This window comes from Thunnus maccoyii, chromosome 13 (genome assembly GCF_910596095.1).
Source record: "Thunnus maccoyii chromosome 13, fThuMac1.1, whole genome shotgun sequence".
NCBI lineage: Eukaryota > Metazoa > Chordata > Actinopteri > Scombriformes > Scombridae > Thunnus > Thunnus maccoyii.
The window spans coordinates 672,501-690,098 of record NC_056545.1 but is presented as its reverse complement, the minus strand read 5'-3'; the positions used below and the strand labels follow the sequence as shown (position 1 = coordinate 690,098).

The 17,598-nt window shown below is 43.7% G+C and overlaps 1 protein-coding gene across 1 annotated transcript in view; it reads right to left on the bottom strand.

Annotated features, from left to right (window-relative positions):
- Positions 1–9,509: 9,509 nt before the first annotated feature.
- The window catches only part of chm (CHM Rab escort protein), a 19,210-nt gene continuing 11,121 nt past the window's right edge, over positions 9,510–17,598 (bottom strand). The window contains exons 13-17 of the mRNA XM_042431818.1: positions 17,495–17,558; positions 16,799–16,895; positions 15,330–15,428; positions 10,124–10,269; positions 9,510–9,865 (exon numbers count right to left, since the gene is read on the bottom strand). Of these exons, the coding sequence (XP_042287752.1) occupies positions 9,629–9,865; positions 10,124–10,269; positions 15,330–15,428; positions 16,799–16,895; positions 17,495–17,558 (643 nt within the window). The 3' untranslated portion in view covers positions 9,510–9,628. The remainder of the gene's footprint in view (positions 9,866–10,123; positions 10,270–15,329; positions 15,429–16,798; positions 16,896–17,494; positions 17,559–17,598) is intronic.

Below are 17,598 nucleotides of genomic sequence, written 5' to 3'. Positions count from 1 at the left end.
TTTCAAACATCTTCATTTCTTTTTAAAGCCTAAATGTTCCTGTTTTCATGTTTTAAAGTGTGAGTGAAGCAAACAGCTCCTCCTCTGACAGGATGTGATGCTGTGAGTGAACAGCAGGTGGCAGCAGACGCTCATGTTTCTGTTCCTCCAACACTTGAGTTTCACACAGTTTATATGTTCAGAGGTGGAAGAAATAAAACGCATCCTTTACTTTAGTAAAAGTAGTAAAACTACCATCAAATACTCCTTTACAAGTAAAAGTCCTGCATTCAACAATATATTGAAGCTCTGAGAAATAAAATGTAGTGAATCATGAAACAGTTGAGTGTTTCTCTCTGACATGTGGAGGAAAAGTAGAAGGTGTGTCCACCAGTCCTCCCATAACACAGTCTAACTGGTCCCAGTATGAATCTAACAGTGGGCAGACTGGTTTGATGATGGTGTGTGTATATTCAGTATCTATATGTTGTAGATTATTCTATGAAGGATGATATTAAAATATATTTAGATTTCATTATCTGCTGTTTTTAACCGTCTTGCCAAGTTGTGACTGTTGGCGTCGACCTGAACAGGAAACAGTCACAACCTGGAAAAATGTTCAAAACCTTTTTAATGGTGGAACCAGCAGAATATATTTTCATCCAGATGTTTCAAAGAGTCTTTGAAGATTCTGGAGATACTTTCATACGACCGTCTGGTTCTTCAAACATGGCAGAGTGTTTCTGTTTTCTTTTAGAGAAAAGACGCTTCGCTCTGTGAATGTGAGGCTGATATGTGAGAGACACAAACTGTTTTCTGGCATCAGAGCAGCGTTACAGAACTCTGTCAGGTCAGAGATGCACAATATGAACTTTTCTGCTCTACAGTCAAATGATCATCATCACCTCTATGAATTCTGTTACCTGGTGTTGTGGAGGTCAACGTCTTTGGGGTAAAAGTTCAGTGTTCATCACTGTGACTCACACAGCTGTTACTCTTTATACCGACTTACTGACAAAGATCCGACTGGGATGAAAACATGGAGTCACTGTGCAGACGCTGCTTTTTCTCCATTGATGCTACTTTCTGAATAACTTTGCACCTACTGTGTTTGAGTCTTCAGTTCTAACACTAAAATATCCAATTTGAGTTAAAAACAACATTAAAATTAAAGACAAAATGTACATTTTTGGCGTTTCTTTACTGAAATGTTGAATATTAATGATTCAATGTCAGAGTGATGGAAAACATTCAGACTAAAGTCCAACAGTTGAACTCTGTAAACTGTCTGGTGGACATGAAATACCTGATGAGCTTGTTATGCTGAAATAACAGAAGATCTGTCGTGATCATGAAATAAAACACTGAAGCAGAACTTGTGTTGAGGTCACAGGAGAATCAGAGGGAACATGAATGTCCTCTGCAGGCCTCTGTAGCTCACTGAAGCAGAGAAAAACTGATCAAGGAGGGGAGAAGAAGCCGCCGACAGCAACAGAGCCGGCGGGGCGAAGAGGCCGAACAAAGAGGATGGATTTCAGAGTGAAGACTAAACCTTCCTGAATCAGTTAGTCCTGATCCATCCTGACCTCTAATCTGCTCATCCGGCCTTTGAAGCGTGTAGAGCAGCGGGAGGAACTGATCGGCCAAAGAAGAAGAAACAACGAGATGACGTAAAGAAGAGTCCAAACTACCGGTGAAGAAGAGTCGGAACTACCGGTGAAGAAGACTTGGAACTACCAGTGAAGAAACGTCGGAACTACCGGTGAAGAAGAGTCGGAACTACCGGTGAAGAAGAGTCTGAACTACCGGTGAAGAAGAGTCGGAACTACTGGTGAAGAAACGTCGGAACTACCAGTGAAGAAGAGTCTGAACTACCGTGAAGAAGAGTCTGAACTACCGGTGAAGAAGAGTCGGAACTACCGGTGAAGAAGAGTCGGAACTACCGGTGAAGAAGAGTCGGAACTGCCAGTGAAGAAGAGTCGGAACTGCCAGTGAAGAAGAGTCGGAACTACCAGTGAAGAAGAGTCGGAACTACCGTGAAGAAGAGTCGGAACTGCCAGTGAAGAAGAGTCTGAAGAGTCTTCACTACCGTGAAGAAGAGTCTGAACTACCGGTGAAGAAGAGTCGGAACTACCGGTGAAGAAGAGTCTGAACTGCCAGTGAAGAAGAGTCGGAACTGCCAGTGAAGAAGAGTCTGAACTACCAGTGAAGAAGAGTCGGAACTACCGGTGAAGAAGAGTCGGAACTACCGGTGAAGAAGAGTCGGAACTACCGGTGAAGAAGAGTCTGAACTACCGGTGAAGAGGAGTCTGAACTACCGGTGAAGAAGAGTCTGAACTACCGGCGAAGAAGAGTCTGAACTACCGGTGAAGAGGAGTCTGAACTACCGGTGAAGAAGAGTCTGAACCACCGGTGAAGAAGAGTCTGAACTACCGGTGAAGAAACATCGGAACTACCGGTGAAGAAGAGTCGGAACTGCCGGTGAAGAAGAGTCTGAACTGCCGGTGAAGAAGAGTCTGAACTACCGGTGAAGAGGAGTCTGAACTACCGGTGAAGAAGAGTCTGAACTACCAGTGAAGAAGAGTCTGAACTACCGGTGAAGAAACGTCGGAACTACCGGTGAAGAAGAGTCGGAACTACCGGTGAAGAAGAGTCGGAACTACCGTGAAGAAGAGTCGGAACTGCCAGTGAAGAAGAGTCTGAAGAGTCTTCACTACCGTGAAGAAGAGTCTGAACTACCAGTGAAGAAGAGTCGGAACTACCGGTGAAGAAGAGTCGGAACTACCGGTGAAGAAGAGTCTGAACTGCCAGTGAAGAAGAGTCGGAACTGCCAGTGAAGAAGAGTCTGAACTACCAGTGAAGAAGAGTCGGAACTACCGGTGAAGAAGAGTCTGAAGAGTCTTCACTACCGTGAAGAAGAGTCTGAACTACCAGTGAAGAAGAGTCGGAACTACCGGTGAAGAAGAGTCTGAACTACCGGTGAAGAAACGTCGGAACTACCGGTGAAGAAGAGTCGGAACTGCCGGTGAAGAAGAGTCTGAACTACCGGTGAAGAAGAGTCTGAACCACCGGTGAAGAAGAGTCTGAACTACCGGTGAAGAAACATCGGAACTACCGGTGAAGAAGAGTCGGAACTGCCGGTGAAGAAGAGTCTGAACTGCCGGTGAAGAAGAGTCTGAACTACCGGTGAAGAGGAGTCTGAACTACCGGTGAAGAAGAGTCTGAACTACCAGTGAAGAAGAGTCTGAACTACCGGTGAAGAAACGTCGGAACTACCGGTGAAGAAGAGTCGGAACTACCGGTGAAGAAGAGTCGGAACTACCGTGAAGAAGAGTCGGAACTGCCAGTGAAGAAGAGTCTGAAGAGTCTTCACTACCGTGAAGAAGAGTCTGAACTACCAGTGAAGAAGAGTCGGAACTACCGGTGAAGAAGAGTCTGAACTACCGGTGAAGAAGAGTCTGAACTGCCAGTGAAGAAGAGTCGGAACTGCCAGTGAAGAAGAGTCTGAACTACCAGTGAAGAAGAGTCGGAACTACCGGTGAAGAAGAGTCTGAAGAGTCTTCACTACCGTGAAGAAGAGTCTGAACTACCAGTGAAGAAGAGTCGGAACTACCGGTGAAGAAGAGTCGGAACTACCGGTGAAGAAGAGTCTGAACTGCCAGTGAAGAAGAGTCAGAACTGCCAGTGAAGAAGAGTCTGAACTACCGGTGAAGAAGAGTCGGAACTGCCGGTGAAGAAGAGTCGGAACTGCCGGTGAAGAAGAGTCTGAACTACCGGTGAAGAGGAGTCTGAACTACCGGTGAAGAAGAGTCGGAACTACCGGTGAAGAAACGTCGGAACTACCGGTGAAGAAGAGTCTGAACTACCGGTGAAGAAGAGTCGGAACTACCGGTGAAGAAACGTCGGAACTACCGGTGAAGAAGAGTAGGAACTGCCAGTGAAGAAGAGTCGGAACTGCCAGTGAAGAAGAGTCTGAACTACCAGTGAAGAAGAGTCGGAACTACCGGTGAAGAAGAGTCTGAAGAGTCTTCACTACCGTGAAGAAGAGTCTGAACTACCAGTGAAGAAGAGTCGGAACTACCGGTGAAGAAGAGTCAGAACTACCGGTGAAGAAGAGTCTGAACTGCCAGTGAAGAAGAGTCTGAACTGCCAGTGAAGAAGAGTCGGAACTGCCAGTGAAGAAGAGTCTGAACTACCGTGAAGAAGAGTCGGAACTGCCAGTGAAGAAGAGTCTGAACTGCCGGTAAAGAAGAGTCGGAACTGCCGGTGAAGAAGAGTCGGAACTACCAGTGAAGAAGAGTCTGAACTACCGGTGAAGAAGAGTCGGAACTACCGTTGAAGAAGAGTCTGAACTGCCGGTGAAGAAACATCGGAACTACCGGTGAAGAAGAGTCGGAACTGCCGGTGAAGAAGAGTCTGAACTACCGGTGAAGGAGTCTGAACTACCGGTGAAGAAACATCGGAACTACCGGTGAAGAAGAGTCGGAACTGCCGGTGAAGAAGAGTCTGAACTACCGGTGAAGAGGAGTCTGAACTACCGGTGAAGAAGAGTCTGAACTACCGGTGAAGAAGAGTCTGAACTACCGGTGAAGAGGAGTCTGAACTACCGGTGAAGAAGAGTCGGAACTGCCGGTGAAGAAGAGTCTGAACCACCGGTGAAGAAGAGTCTGAACTACCGTTGAAGAAGAGTCTGAACTACCGGTGAAGAAGAGTCTGAACTACCGGTGAAGAAGAGTCTGAACTACCGGTGAAGAAACGTCGGAACTACCGGTGAAGAAGAGTCTGAACTACCAGTGAAGAAGAGTCTGAACTACCGGTGAAGAAACGTCGGAACTACCGGTGAAGAAGAGTCTGAACCACCGGTGAAGAAGAGTCTGAACTACCGGTGAAGAAACATCGGAACTACCGGTGAAGAAGAGTCGGAACTGCCGGTGAAGAAGAGTCGGAACTACCGGTGAAGAAGAGTCGGAACTACCGGTGAAGAAGAGTCTGAACTGCCAGTGAAGAAGAGTCGGAACTGCCAGTGAAGAAGAGTCTGAAGAGTCTTCACTACCGTGAAGAAGAGTCTGAACTACCAGTGAAGAAGAGTCGGAACTACCGGTGAAGAAGAGTCGGAACTACCGGTGAAGAAGAGTCTGAACTGCCAGTGAAGAAGAGTCGGAACTGCCAGTGAAGAAGAGTCTGAACTACCAGTGAAGAAGAGTCGGAACTACCGGTGAAGAAGAGTCTGAAGAGTCTTCACTACCATGAAGAAGAGTCTGAACTACCAGTGAAGAAGAGTCGGAACTACCGGTGAAGAAGAGTCAGAACTACCGGTGAAGAAGAGTCTGAACTGCCAGTGAAGAAGAGTCTGAACTGCCAGTGAAGAAGAGTCGGAACTGCCAGTGAAGAAGAGTCTGAACTACCGTGAAGAAGAGTCGGAACTGCCAGTGAAGAAGAGTCTGAACTGCCGGTAAAGAAGAGTCGGAACTGCCGGTGAAGAAGAGTCGGAACTACCAGTGAAGAAGAGTCTGAACTACCGGTGAAGAAGAGTCGGAACTACCGTTGAAGAAGAGTCTGAACTGCCGGTGAAGAAACATCGGAACTACCGGTGAAGAAGAGTCGGAACTGCCGGTGAAGAAGAGTCTGAACTACCGGTGAAGGAGTCTGAACTACCGTTGAAGAAGAGTCTGAACTACCGGTGAAGAAGAGTCTGAACTACCAGTGAAGAAGAGTCTGAACTACCGGTGAAGAAACGTCGGAACTACCGGTGAAGAAGAGTCTGAACCACCGGTGAAGAAGAGTCTGAACTACCGGTGAAGAAACGTCGGAACTACCGGTGAAGAAGAGTCGGAACTGCCGGTGAAGAAGAGTCTGAACCACCGGTGAAGAAGAGTCTGAACTACCGGTGAAGAAGAGTCTGAACTACCGGTGAAGAAGAGTCTGAACTACCAGTGAAGAAGAGTCTGAACTACCGGTGAAGAAACGTCGGAACTACCGGTGAAGAAGAGTCTGAACCACCGGTGAAGAAGAGTCTGAACTACCGGTGAAGAAACATCGGAACTACCGGTGAAGAAGAGTCGGAACTGCCGGTGAAGAAGAGTCGGAACTGCCGGTGAAGAAGAGTCTGAACTACCGGTGAAGAAGAGTCTGAACTACCAGTGAAGAAGAGTCTGAACTACCGGTGAAGAAACGTCGGAACTACCGGTGAAGAAGAGTCGAAACTACCGGTGAAGAAGAGTCGGAACTACCGGTGAAGAAGAGTCTGAACTACCGGTGAAGAAACGTCGGAACTACCGGTGAAGAAGAGTCTGAACTACCGGTGAAGAAGAGTCGGAACTACCGGTGAAGAAACGTCGGAACTACCGGTGAAGAAGAGTAGGAACTGCCAGTGAAGAAGAGTCGGAACTGCCAGTGAAGAAGAGTCTGAACTACCAGTGAAGAAGAGTCGGAACTACCGGTGAAGAAGAGTCTGAAGAGTCTTCACTACCGTGAAGAAGAGTCTGAACTACCAGTGAAGAAGAGTCGGAACTACCGGTGAAGAAGAGTCAGAACTACCGGTGAAGAAGAGTCTGAACTGCCAGTGAAGAAGAGTCTGAACTGCCAGTGAAGAAGAGTCGGAACTGCCAGTGAAGAAGAGTCTGAACTACCGTGAAGAAGAGTCGGAACTGCCAGTGAAGAAGAGTCTGAACTGCCGGTAAAGAAGAGTCGGAACTGCCGGTGAAGAAGAGTCGGAACTACCAGTGAAGAAGAGTCTGAACTACCGGTGAAGAAGAGTCGGAACTACCGTTGAAGAAGAGTCTGAACTGCCGGTGAAGAAACATCGGAACTACCGGTGAAGAAGAGTCGGAACTGCCGGTGAAGAAGAGTCTGAACTACCGGTGAAGGAGTCTGAACTACCGGTGAAGAAACATCGGAACTACCGGTGAAGAAGAGTCGGAACTGCCGGTGAAGAAGAGTCTGAACTACCGGTGAAGAGGAGTCTGAACTACCAGTGAAGAAGAGTCTGAACTACCGGTGAAGAAGAGTCTGAACTACCGGTGAAGAGGAGTCTGAACTACCGGTGAAGAAGAGTCGGAACTGCCGGTGAAGAAGAGTCTGAACCACCGGTGAAGAAGAGTCTGAACTACCGTTGAAGAAGAGTCTGAACTACCGGTGAAGAAGAGTCTGAACTACCAGTGAAGAAGAGTCTGAACTACCGGTGAAGAAACGTCGGAACTACCGGTGAAGAAGAGTCTGAACCACCGGTGAAGAAGAGTCTGAACTACCGGTGAAGAAACGTCGGAACTACCGGTGAAGAAGAGTCGGAACTGCCGGTGAAGAAGAGTCTGAACCACCGGTGAAGAAGAGTCTGAACTACCGGTGAAGAAGAGTCTGAACTACCGGTGAAGAAGAGTCTGAACTACCGGTGAAGAAACGTCGGAACTACCGGTGAAGAAGAGTCTGAACCACCGGTGAAGAAGAGTCTGAACTACCGGTGAAGAAGAGTCGGAACTGCCGGTGAAGAAGAGTCGGAACTGCCGGTGAAGAAGAGTCTGAACTACCGGTGAAGAAGAGTCTGAACTACCGGTGAAGAAACGTCGGAACTACCGGTGAAGAAGAGTCGAAACTACCGGTGAAGAAGAGTCGGAACTACCGGTGAAGAAGAGTCGGAACTACCGGTGAAGAAACGTCGGAACTACCGGTGAAGAAGAGTCTGAACTACCGGTGAAGAAGAGTCGGAAGTACCGGTGAAGAAACGTCGGAACTACCGGTGAAGAAGAGTAGGAACTACCGGTGAAGAAGAGTCTGAACTACCGGTGAAGAAGAGTCTGAACTACCGGTGAAGAAACGTCGGAACTACCGGTGAAGAAGAGTCAGAACTACCGGTGAAGAAGAGTCGGAGCTACTACAGTTATTGCCTCCAACGGCTGAAATACTAAATATTAAGTTAATGGGACCAATATTTTCAGGTACGTCTGATAATAAATAAACTGACTCTCAGATAAACTCAATGACTTCAGTTTAAAAGCTTTTGAAGTTCAGACTGTTTGTGATCTTTATGTTTATTTCCATCATAGTGAATCAATGACAACCAGAAACTGTTTTATGTTGTATTTAATACAAGTGATTAAATCAGATTAAACTACATACATGTGATTGGTTCCTGAATAACTGTGTGCAGCTGTGTGTGAACTCTGTATATGTGCCTATGAATATATATAATATATATATAATATATATGAATTAAACCTGTTTACTGAAGTGTTTATTGTGATGTGAACAGAATAAAACAGTGAAATGTGTATTTTGTCATTAACTTGGATGTTTGTCATGTGAGACATTTTCATATTTTTGCAACGTGTGAAAATGTTTTAATGTTTGGTTTATGTTATTATATTTTTATTATGTTATATGATAAATAAGCAGGTTCGTCATTGTATACTCTGACTGTTTTAACCTTCACTGACAGACATGATGAATCAGTTATTACATCACAGGAAATAATCTGCAGACACAGTTATTATTAAACTGACAGATTAATGTATAGTCTGTTTATTTTCAGATGGGTTACCATGGTGACGTATGAGGCTGATAAACACAGCGGGATGCTCCTTTAAACGGAGAAAACTGACATTTAATCGTTTGCGTGTGTTCAGAACGTCTGCGGGCGCTCGCTGCTCTTTGCTTCCCATCATGCAGCTGTGTCTCACCCTGGGGATTATGGGTAAGAGTGTCGTGTTGCTTGGGGGGGGGGGGGGGGTGTTTGAGAGCGTCTGACCCCCGCTGATCCACTTCCTGTTTCCTAAAGGTGGAAGAAACGCCTCCAACATGTTTTCATTCTCCTGTGTAGTGATTGGACGAGAAGGTTACCTGGATGTAACTCTGGTTCTCATAAACTCAGACTGTATATATACATATATACATACATACATACATACATACATATATATACACACATATTTATATATATATATACATATATATATATAAATATATGTTTATACAGTCTGTCAATAAATAAATATCATTAAATCAAAGATGTTCATGGAGGAGGGATCACTCCCGCTTAAAAACAGAAACATGTCTCTTAGATTCTACAAACAGTCATTAATATTTCCTGATGAGGTTGGTTGATTGATTGGTTGATTGATTGATTGATTGAGTGATATGGATGATTGTAGTAAATGTTACCTGCTTCTTGTTTAACAGGCAGAAACATAACAGTTAAACTGAGTTCTGACTGATCTGCTTATATAGAAATAACTTTATGTTTAATGCTGTAATGTGTCGTCTGGATCCTCCACTGCTGCTCTTCCTGAGCTTTCTACCAGTCTTCCTGACCGCATGGAGGGTCTGAGGACAGGATATGATGTCACTGCATCCCATAATAAGAGCCGGCAGGCAGCGTCCAGCTTTAAGCTCCTGATGTTCAGAAACACAAACAAACATCTGGACAAACTGCAGCTGATCGATTTCCTGCTGCGATCAATCAATAAAACCGCAGATCAAACTGTTTGTTCATGTTGAAGCTTTTTAATGTTTCACACATTTAAATAAAACAAACAGCAGAAAAAAAACACAAATCATAGAAAAATAATAAAGATTTAAAACAATAACTGAAGGCAACTGTTACCCACAATGCACTGCAGGAGGTTTGGCGTTTGTATTTAGACACTTTATTTGCATGTTACTCCTCAGTCTGAAGACTCTGCTGCTCCAACACCTCCTCCTCCTCCTTCATCTCCTGTTTCTCCTCCTCCTCCTTCATCTCCTGTTTCTCCTCCTCCTCCTCCTCCTCCTCCTCCTTCATCTCCTCCCCGGCGGAGGAGGAGGTGTTTTCTCCGTCGTAGATGATGTCTTCAGGGTTCGGAGCCGGAGGACAGAATTCCTCCTCGGGGAGAATCTTCTGGAAGATGAACTCAGCCTGAAGAGACGAAGATTAGTTTCATCTTTAACAATGTGTTGTATTTTAAAAGCTTGTTATATTATCCATTGTGTCAAATCTTCATCTGAAAAGTAACTAAAGCTGTCAAATAAATGTAGTGGAGTAGAAAGTACAATATTTCCCTCTGAGACGTAGGAAGTACCTCTAACTGTACTTCAGTACTTGAGTAAATGTATTTAGTTATTTTCCATCACTGAATAAATATAAATATGTGAATGTTTGTTGTTTGAGTCTCACCTGTCTGACGGCGTGTTCGTGTCCCAAACCGCCGTCCGGTCCGGAGCAAACGTACACGTTAGACGGCAGGTCGTGACCTTCGACCTCCACACTGGAACCGTCGGCCATGTTGAAGTAGAGACACCAGAGGACAGACGGACGCTCGTCTGCAGACAGACACACATTTTTATACATTTAATAAACAGAAATTAGTCGATTAATCAATTAGTTGATTATTAATCTCCAACTGTTCTGATCATCAATTCATCATTTTGAGTCATTTTTTTAAGAAAAAAAAAGTCCAAATTCTCTGATTCCAGCTTCTTAATGTGAATATTTTCTGGTTTCTTTCGTCCTCTGTGACAGTAAAACTGAATATTTGGGAAACATTGATTTCAACATTTTATGGAACAAATAACTGATCAATGAATCCAGAAAACAATCAACAGATGAAAATAATTGTTAGTTTTTTTTTTAAATATATTTTTCTTTTCTTCTTCTGTTGTGTTTCTTCTTGTGTTCTTCTTCAAAAGATGTCTGTCGCCATGGTAACGCTTTACAAAAGACAGGAAGAAGAAGAAAGGAGGTTTGGAGAGTAAAATGCCAAAGTGTTCGTTAGTCAAATGTCAGAGGAGACGTTTGAACATGTGACAGCAGGTGAAGCTCCGGCAGGTAACTCAGGTTAATGATGGTTGTCATGGCGACGGCTGCGTCCCATTCATATAGTTCATACTGACTTTATTAATGCTCGAAATCTCAAATATTTCACCCTTAAATGTGTGTTGTTGTTTCTTGGTTTGACAGATTGGTTGTAAATATCTTGAATATTGAGGTTAGTTTGTTTCTGTGTGTTTATAAACCTTCCTAATGTCATCAGTGATGAGTTCAGTTTAAGTTAAAAGGCTCCAGCTGAGAAACTTCTCTCTAGTTTTCCTTTTTTTGAATAATTAACTTCTTTATTAAGTTAATAAATGACTTCCTGCTTCGTCCCTGATATGAACTGTTATTTCATTTCTACACATTGATCGCTGACTTCTTCATATCTGACGGTCGAGGCGCTGTGTCGTCTCCTCTAAACGACGCTGAGTGAGCGCGGAGCGTCCTGATTGGTGGATTAAATTCCTCCGGAGGAGACGCGAGTGAAGCAGAAAGCACCGAGAAGTGTCTCTGAAGTGTCATGTGATAAATGTCAGATTAACATACAGAAACACTGCGGGGTCCGCGCACACACACACACACACACACACACACACACGTTTAGACTCAGTCTGGGGACTCGTATACAGACCCCCTGCTGCAGGGACGCCGCCTACTGAGAGGTTCAAATGAAGACGTTGTTTTGGATCTTCAGCCTCTTGTGTGTGTCTGTCGTCTCTCCAGGTCTCCATGGTAACAGGATGTCATGGTATCAATCCATCCTTAACTTCATCATCGTGTTTGTCAATGACATTTCTGTCTGCCGTCGTCCTCTGTTCCTCTTCCGGAGCTTTCTAACAGTTTTCCTCATAAGTTTGTTTTCTTCTGAGGACAGAAGATGTGGTTCTGTGCAGACCGCAGATCTCTGACGGTTATATAAACAAGCTATCAGTGTTTGTTATGTTTATTTACTTCATGAATGACTGAGATGGAAAGATAAACATCATTGATGCCACATAAAGATCATTAAAGCAGGGAAGGAGTTCATGGATTCAAATAATGTAAAAAAAAAAAAACAAGGCAAAATCTGTAGTTTTTATATTAATGTATAATGTTAAAACACACACACACACACACACACACACACACACACACACTACTGTTTCAACTGTTTTAGTATGAGGAAAGTTGTTTTGGTCTTTTCTAATATTGGGTATACTGTACATTCATGTGTCATTTATTTAGATAAATGGATGACCATTGCTTTGTAATATAGTTATTTTATTTACTAAGTATGTTTCTGCCTGGATTGAGGGTAGTTTTGTGCTTGAACGTTGTCTTTAGCACTTAGCTTCTCCTGTAGACTTGCCAAACATGGGCGCACTGAATATTAAACGTCAGGCTGCGTCCCGGGGGGGTAGCTCAATGTGTTTCTCAGTGGAGTATGAGACTAAAAACACATCTAGTGACAGTTAAACCAGTCACAGCCCTACAATCTGAACAGTATACTGTGCAAACTTGTCGTGTTGTAAATTTGTAATATCTTTTGTGTTAAACCGAGGAAAATGAGATTAAAAACTTTGACTAGCAAGAAGTAATTAGATTTTCTAGTGGTCGACCACAGAAACATTGTATATTATATATAACTCTGTGTAAAGGGTGAATGAAAAAAATTGTGAATTATTCGAGATGCTATGTTTATTGATATTATTATTTTTTTTAATTGTTTTAGTTCCATATAGTAGCTTTAAAGTGGTTGTATCTAAACACAAAGACAGATGCCATTAGAATAATTTGATAGATGTTATTATGACGAACCATTCCACACATAGTGGCTTTAAATACGTAATAATAAACGTGACCACATTTCTAACTGTCCGGTTTTTATGTCATCAATTCATATTCTCCTAACTTACAAAGCCCTTAATGGTCAGACACCATCATATCTTGAAGAGCTCATAGTACCGTATTATCCCACTAGAACACTGCGCTCCCAGTATGCAGCTTACTGGTGGTCCCTACAGTCTTTAAAAGTAGAATGGGAGGCAGAGCCTTCAGCTATCAGGCTCCTCTTCTATGGAACCATCTTCCAGATTGGGTCCGGGGTGCAGACACCCTCTCTATGTTTAGGAGTAGGCTTAAAACTTTCCTTTTTGATAAAGCTTATAGTTAGGGCCGACCAGGCTTGCCTTGGATCAGCCCTTAGTTATGCTGCTATAGGCCTAGACTGCTGGGGGACTTCCCATGATGCACTGAGCTCCTCTCTCCTCCTCCTCCTCTCCATCTGTATGCATTCATGTAACATCAATGCATGTCACTAACTTTGCTTCTTCCCCGGAGTTTTTTGTGCTTTCTCATCTCGCAGGAAACCCTGGGTTCTGGGCCGAACCTTCGCGGTCCTTCACAGTCCTGATGGCATCCTTCCCTGGCTGTTGCTGCTTGTGCTTGTTGTTGTTGTTGTGATTGTTGTTCTTCTGTCCCCCCCCCCCCCTTTCCCTCTCTCTTTCTCTCTCTCAACCCAACCGGTCAAAGCAGATGGCCGCCCACCAAGAGCCGGGGTCTGCTTGAGGTTTCTACCCGTTAAAGGGGAGTTTTTCCTTACCGCTGTCGCCAAGTGCTGCTCATGGGGGAACTGTTGGGTCTCTGTAAATTAAAGAGTTCGGTCTTGACCTGCTCTATGTGAAAAGTGCCTTGAGATGACTTCTGTTGTGATATGGCGCTATATAAATAAAGATAAAGATTAAAGATATTCACGTATTCTCTCCTAACGTTGATCCTTTATAATGAGTTGTAAAGACAAATGCAAACACACACACACACACACACATATGTGTTAATCAACCACCTGACCCTGAACCGACCCGACCCTGTGGACTAAACACCGGCAGACTCAGTGAGCTGCGGTTCTGTTGTGAAATGTGTGATTATTGCGACCGTTGGACACCAACGAGGTGAAATAATGTTGTTTTAGTTGTGAGTGTTTGGGAAGAGGTGACTAGCGTCTCATTAGCTGCAGAGTGTTTCTGGTCCGATGGAACCGTTGTTGTTGTTGTTGTTGTTGTTGTTGTTGTGTTGTTATGCTGGTTGTTTGTTGACGTTGGCGGGAGAGAGGCGAGGACTTTCAGGAACACAAAAACCTCACTTCTGTTGTGTTTTCGTATAAAATCCGGCCGGATCCTTCACACACAGAAACCAGTCCGCAGGATGTGACAGACAGCTGAGGACGTCGGGGACGGTCTCATTCTCTACGTTACATTACTACCTGCTCAACTATCAGCAATAAAAAAACATTAATACCTTTAAATTTCCTCACAATTATTACATATAGAACCTTCCAGACCTGATCTCTGGCAGATATAAAGATCTTCCTGCAGAGCAAAGCGATGTGGTTTCTGTGATCTTGTCATTTCCTGTCTCGTTGCTAATGCTAACGTCACCACTACTGATATTTACTGTTTTGTAGTTTATCTAGTTTTGTTGGTGTCATTTGGTCACTCTGTCAATTCAGTTTTATTTATAAAGCTTCAAACCCAACAGAAGTGATCTCAGACCTGTTTCCACATGGAGCAGGTCTAGACTGAACTCTTTAGTCTACAGAGACCCAACAATCCTCCATCAGCAGCAGCAGGAAAAACTCCCCTTTAACAGGAAGAAACCTGCAGCAGAACCAGACTCTAGGTGGCGCCATCTGCCTTTACTGGTTGGTTATGTGCCATGCTGGAGTCTCCAAATGGCCATACTGGTTTCCGCCTGGACACAACCTAAGAAAACCCACTACATACTGCTCAGTTATACTGCTGTCAGACTTTGGTCGGTGTTTATCCAAACACAAAATTAGATGAGAATAAACTGAACATTTGTACCAAGTTTGTGCCTCTAAGTTTGGTTCAGTGTCACTGAGACTGATTCTGACTTTCTGATAGTAAACTACAACCAGTTCCCTTCCAGCAGACACCAGTATCACTACTGGAATCCACACGCTTCAAGTACAGTAACCGTTTTAGGCTTGTGACAGGTCAAGTTTCCTTCTATCTACAGAAATGTTCTCTTCAATATGTGGCATTATGATTATTGTCTAGTGTCTTGTAGAGCTGAAGAAAAGATGCACCAATCAATCAATCAATCAATCAGTCAATCAATTAACAACAAAGTCGCTCAGACAGGAGAAGAAGAAGAAGAAGTTTCAGTCCCACAGAAACTTCAACATGACGGAGAAGCTTCTCTCCTCCTCCCTCATCAGCTGTGATGAATCTCTTTATACCTGCATCCATCCATCCTGAGAGTGTGTGTGTGTGTGTGTGTGTGTGTGTGTGTGTGTGTGTGAGTGTGTGTGTGTGTGTGTGTGTGTGTGTGTGTGTGTGTGTGTGTGTGTGTGTGTGTGTGTGTGTGTGTTGCTGCAGGTTGTTCATGTTATAATTAAAACCAGAGCAGGAAATGATGAATGAGTTACAGACACAGAGGAGGTCAGAGAGGAGAGAAAGTTAACGGGTGGTGGTGGTGGTGGTGGTGGTGGGGGGCACTGCTGGAATGACCTTTGACCTTTATCTGACTGTTTATAACCTGTGTGTGTGTGTGTGTGTGTGTGTGTTACCTTGGTCATGTGACTCTGGCGTGCGGAACATCCTGGTAACCACCGGCGACAGGTCCTCGTAGGCGGAGCCAACAGACTGACAGGTGAGGTGGACCAAATCTACAGACAGAAAAAACACATCTCATTAAAAATGCGGCGTCAGTCGTCTCCACGGTAACAACGATGGCGGACGGCTTCATGCGACTGTTGTTCTCTTTTAAACGTAGTGATCTTTCATCTCTCTCTGTTGAGACGCCGCCGCCGACAGCAACAGAAACACTACGCTGTTTCTTCTTCGCTGGTTTTCTGTGTCTGACTTGCCCAGCAGGAGGAGAACGACCCGGCGTCGGCGTTTTAATGTGGACGCAGGTCGATTCTGTATATTCTATATATATATTATATCTATATTCTTCCAGGTCCTCTGGTTTTATATCACTATAAACTGAATATATTTGGCTGTTGGACACAAATCAAGACATTCAAAGACAAATAATCTGCAACGTTGTTAACAATAAACACAGCAGTGAATGTTTCACTGTTTTATAATTAAATGATTTATTTATTGATTAACGTTCTGTCAGCTGATTGATTCAGAGATTTTCATATAAACACGTTTTTACACGACTAAAGAACCTGTGTGTGTGTCTGTGTGTGTGTGTGTGTGTCTGTGTGTGTGTGTGTGTGTGTGTGTGTGTGTGTGTGTCTGTGTGTGTGTGTGTGTGTGTGTGTGTTTAGATAAATGGTGTTTTGTTTTAAAGGCGTTCAGGCCCACTGACTCAGTAACCAATCACACTGCAGCATCAGGAAAACACAGAAGAGGAAGAAGAAGAGGATGATGATGATTTGACAGGCGGAACACACCTACCGTGTGTGTGTGTGTGTGTGTGTGTGTGTGTGTGTGTGTGTGTTCATTAATCAGTGTTTCTGTTGCTGCTTCTCTTCAAGGACACTGGAGGATTTTCAGCTTTAGTCTCTGAATCATCAACTAACGCTTCACACGTTTCATAGATTTTTATATATTTTTATGTTTTTATATATTTTTATATATTTATTTTTATATATTTAATAAATTGTTAAAGATTTACAGAAATAACATCCTTCAGTCTTCTTAAATCCAGCAGAAGACGGTTCATATTTACAATAAAGATGTCAGTGAGATTTGAGCAAAACAGACGAGATAAACAGTTTAAAGGCTGCAACTAACAATTATTTCCATTATTGATTCATCTCTCAGTTATTTCCTCCATTAATCGATCAGTTGTTTGATCCATAAAATTCACATTCAAGAAGCTGAATCACAGAATTTGAACTTTTTCTTCTTAAAAAAAAGACTCAAAACAATCAAATATGAATCCAGCTGGTGATGAATTTAACAGTCGGCAACTAATCGATGAATCGATGATTGAAGCCGATCTGAGAGGAGAGATGATGTCATGGTAACAGTGTTTCTGACATACGATGAAGAGGAGCAGGTCACAGTCTTCACTCACATGTTCCCGGCATGCAGGTCATCGTGGACGGACACAGCTCCACCATCTTCACCGCCGGAGACCCTGCTTCTATTGGAGGGACCGTTACCATGGAAACCTGACAGACAGACATACAGACAGACAAACGTTTAACCAAAGAGACACAAAAAAAAAGAAAAAGTCTTTAATGAAAAACCTCCACAGAGTGTTAAAAACCAGATTAGTTTCATCTTATTACTGAACACTGCAGGCTAACACACACACACACACACACACACACACACACACACACACACACACACACTTCCTAATTAGGTGTGAGTTAAATATTGAAATATTGAATTAAGTTTGGTCAGAGAGTTATGATGTTTCATAGATCTTCAGCTGAGTGTGTGTGTGTGTGTGTGTGTGAGTGTGTGCGTGTGTGAGTGTGTGCGTGTGTGAGTGTGTGTGCGTGTGTGTGTGTGTGAGTTTCTTCAGTAATTGACTTTATTTCTTTGTCTCTATTCGTCTCTTTTCGTGACTTTCTGTCTGATCTTTTTCTTCAGTTTTCTTTCTTTCTTTAACATCAATCCCACAATCCACTGGGGCTGGAGGACACAGTGACCTCTGACCTCCGGAGCTTAACTTTAAAACACAACAACCTCATCGGGAGGAACAAACAGGAAGTGCTGAGCTGGTATCAACAAATATCATCATTACTACAGCAGGATTTACCTGTTGGTCGGAGTTGCCGGGCAGAACGGAGCCGTCAGTTATCACAACAGCTCTGGAGATACACCTGGAGACAACCAGACAGGTGAGACATCCTCCTGTCACTG